This window comes from Apaloderma vittatum, unplaced genomic scaffold, assembly GCF_000703405.1.
Source record: "Apaloderma vittatum isolate BGI_N311 unplaced genomic scaffold, ASM70340v1 scaffold29012, whole genome shotgun sequence".
In the NCBI taxonomy this organism is placed as follows: Eukaryota; Metazoa; Chordata; class Aves; order Trogoniformes; family Trogonidae; genus Apaloderma; species Apaloderma vittatum.
Genome location: NW_009702365.1, coordinates 15,942 through 19,711, shown reverse-complemented (window position 1 = coordinate 19,711; position 3,770 = coordinate 15,942). Strand labels below are relative to the sequence as shown.

The 3,770-nt window shown below is 58.6% G+C and overlaps 1 protein-coding gene across 1 annotated transcript; it reads left to right on the top strand.

Annotated features, from left to right (window-relative positions):
• Nucleotides 1–175: 175 nt before the first annotated feature.
• On the top strand, nucleotides 176–3,659 carry LOC104270017 (peroxisome proliferator-activated receptor gamma coactivator-related protein 1-like; the record flags this gene model as incomplete). The annotated part of the gene is made up of 7 exons (XM_009864246.1): nucleotides 176–350; nucleotides 1,062–1,118; nucleotides 1,941–2,114; nucleotides 2,287–2,350; nucleotides 2,618–2,739; nucleotides 2,883–3,034; nucleotides 3,325–3,659. Coding segments are annotated over 7 exons (848 nt in total), but the record flags the coding sequence as incomplete, so codon positions are not given.
• Between the last annotated feature and the right edge of the window lie 111 nt (nucleotides 3,660–3,770).

The following is a 3,770-nucleotide window of genomic DNA, read 5'->3' as shown; positions in this document are numbered from 1 at the left end:
AAACGGACGCTGGACCAGCCCAAGCCCACCCTGCCAGCCCTCACCACCACCGTGGAGCCTGGCCAGGAGCCCCTGGGGACGGCCTGCCCAGCCCCCCTGGATTATCGGACTAGCGTCCCCAACAAGGCTACCACCGGGTGCAGCAGCCCCCCCACCTCAGTGCTTCTGTCTCCAGCTGCATCTCCCTGCCGGGACCAGGAGATGCGGACTCCTGGTGCCCAGCCCAGCCATGCTGCTGCCAAAAGGTCCCTGCGCTGCTACCGGAGACCCCGGGACTCGCCCAGCCCCTCGGCTGGCAGCTGGAGGGGTGGCCGGGGGCCGCTCTTTCAGCTCCAGTTCGGATGGAGCTAGTGAGTCCTCATCTTCATCCTCATCCTCATCCTCCCGATCCCGGTCACGGTCGTTCTCCCCACCACCCAAGCGGTGGCGAAGGTAAGTGATGGAACATCTGTCTGCTCACCCTTGGGCAATTGTCTAGTGGCTGTGTCTTTTTGTGAGAATGCCCAGACACCTGTTTATGGACCTACTTCATGGCTGTGTTTGATCTTTGTGTTCTCGAGGTCCTTCTGTAGGGGGGCCTGGCTCACAGAGACTGGGGGAGCTGCTGCGACAGCTGAGCTCCGTGTCTGGGTGGGTGTGCCTGCAGAGCCACTGCTGAGCCAGGTTTCTTTACTCCTGGAACACCACAGTTCAAGTCCTTGACTGCACCTTGGCTTTTGGATGCTTTTTCTGGAGTGTAACTGCAGGTGTTGGTGTTTGTGCTGTGGGGCTGGTGCAGCCTTCGGTGTAGAAATGAGAGGAGCAGCAGTGGAGCCCTCCAGGAAGCTGTTGGAGGCGAGCAGAGAACAACAGTCTGACTTGGCTGCCTCTGGGGCTGCCCATGCTCCTTATCGAGGTGGCTGCATAGGAAAGTGAGGTGACTTGATCTCTGCAGGATGCGTTTTGTTTGGAGTCTCTTGTGCATCTGAGCCTGTCCCAGCTGGGGCGGGAGGCACTAGAGCTGGTGAGGGATCCCTCATCTGCCCTTCATCTGCCCTTCCCTGGGTGTCCTGCGTGTTCAGCCGGCTCTGGAGACATCGGAAGCCGCTGGACCTGAAGAGCTTGTCCATCAGTGGCCAGTAGGTGTGGAGGCTGGAGCTGGGAAAGGCACGTATATAATGCCATGTCCCAGGGATGTGCAGCACAGGGACGTGCCCTGTCTGGCTTAGCTTCCCAGCAAATGCAGCTGTCCCTGTGCTGCGAAATGCCCCCACAGGGTGTGCCATCCTGACCTGCTGTCCTTCAGGAGAATGTGACAGTGCCAGGGAGCACACACTCCTCGAGGCCTGGGTTTGCCTATGTTCAGGACCTTCTGTGAATGGCATGCTTGGAGAGGGACCTGGCTGGAGGCAGCATAGCTCGATCCCGATGGAATTTCAGTCCTGCTGCGCTTAAACTTTGCCTGGCCCTGCCAGAGAAGCCCTTGTGGGCAGGAGGCTGTGGGCACATAAGCTCAGCCATGGCCCTCAGTGTGGTTGGAGGCATGAGCAGTCTCTGTGGCTGTTGAGTGCAGCAGGGATGTGCTGGTGCCAGGGTCATTGTGTGCACCAAGTGGGCTCAGCGGAGCAGCCCCAGCCCCTTCTGGGCCCTTGCCCAGTTGCAGCCATGTGCTGCACAGTTCTGCCCCGCCCTGGACTATTTCTTGCTCTTCTGAGGCTGTTTCTGTTGTGAGCCTGCTCCCTTTTTGCTGTGGTGTCTGGAACCAAGTGGAGCAACATCTCTCTATTGTCATTACTGCCCTGGCAAACTTGGGCAGAGGTTTTCGTAGCCCAGCTCACCCTACCTGTTCAAGTAGGGTACTGGGTACCTTGGGGACGATGAAGGTCTTTTTCTTCTCCAGAGCCTCGTGGTGCTGGGCATGGAGAGGGCTCAGCACAGAGCTTTGCCTCTCCTTCCACCAGGTATCGCTCAAGGTGTTCCCACAGCTCCTCCTCCCGTTCCAGCTGTGGATCATGTGGCAGGTCCCGGGAGAGGTCGTCATCCTCATCATCAGTGTCCTCCTACACATCCAGATCCACGTCCCGCAGCCAGTCCCGCTCCCCCTCGCCCCACAGGAGGTTTAACAGGCGGAGAAGGTGAGCATGGCCACCTTACAAGGGTGTGAGCTTCCCCCCAACCCATCTGGCTTCCTGTGACCTGAGCAGGAGTGGATCTTCCCCCCCTCAGTGTCTCCCTTGTGTCTGAGGTCACTCTTTTCTGGCTCCGCCATGACCCTGTAGCTCACCTGTCTGGTTTCTGCCCTGCCAGATACAGTTACGACACACAGGACCACTACCAAAGGCAGAGGATCCTGCAGAAGGAACGTGCAATAGTGAGTGCTGGAGGGTTGGGAAGCTGGGGCTGGGGACCCCCAAGTCCCCAGCCCCTCCATCACATAAGAAACCTGTAGGGTCACAGCCTTGCAGGCAGCGTTGCTGGGAAGCTCTGGCTGGGGCACAGCGCGGTGGGTGGTGATACAGGGAGGGTGCTCTCTGCGACGGGTCCCGCTCACTGGGAGGGCTCAGAGATGTCAAGTCCCATCCCATCCCTTCCCATTCCCATCTCCCATCTAACCCGGACAACACATCCCTGCCCACAGGAGGAGCGACGAGTTGTGTTTATTGGCAAGATCCCCAGCAGGATGACACGGTCGGAGCTGCGACATCGCTTCTCTGTGTTCGGAGACATCGAAGAGTGCACCCTGCACTTCCGCTCTGAGGGGTAAGAGCTGTGGCGACGTGGGGTAGCCCCTTCCCAGGGATGGTTCCTCTTGGCTCTTTCCCCATTTCTCAAGGGGACAGCACAGACCAAGGGGCAACAAACATACTGCATTGTTGGTGATCTCCTTCCTTCTCTGGCACCAGGGACAACTATGGCTTTGTCACATACCGCTATGCCGAGGAAGCCTTTGCCGCCATTGAGAGCGGGCACAAGCTGCGGCGCCCGGACGAGCAGCCCTTTGACCTGTGCTTTGGTGGCCGCCGGCAGTTCTGTAGGAGGAACTACGCTGACCTGGGTGAGTTGTGCAGCCCCCGAGTTTGGGGGTGGCACCCTGAGTCCTCTCTCCTTCTCAGAGGTGTATGGGGTGAGTAAGGCTTGCCTGGGCAGGGCCATGTCCAGGGGTAGTCCTGCCCCAAGGGCAGCTTGGATGGGGCTGTGTTGGAGGCCAGATCTGGTCCTCCATCAGCCCAGCTCTGGGTCTGGAAGTTGGCACGTGAAGCAAGATGGGCATGAGTTGCTGTGGGGATGGCCAGAATGGTTCCAGTGTCCACATGGCTCAAGACAGCCTCTCCCCATGTCTTCCAGACTCAAACCGGGAGGATTTCGACCCAGCCCCTGTCAAGAGCAAGTTTGACTCCCTGGACTTCGACACATTGCTGCGGCAGGCACAGCGCAGCCTGCGGAGGTAGCGGCAGGCAAGGCGGAGCACCCGCCCCCACTTTTATACTCAAATACAAAAGACAAAAAAAGTATGGAGAGAGAGAAATGAGATTTTTAAGAAAAAGGAAAAGGAAAAAAAGAAATTTGTTTTATAACCAATATTTAAGGAGGACGGGTCATTTGCCTTTGACCAGAGGAGCCCAGGCGAGTGGCAGCCCCTGGCATGCCCCAGCCGTGTAATAAATGCGGATGCCCAAACAGCAGTGCTGCCTCGTCTCCTCCTTCCCGTGGGCTGTTCCCGGGCATGGGCTTGGGCTGTGCTCCCTCAGCACCCTGGGGGCTCTGTGCTAGGGTCTGGCCCCATGGGAGGT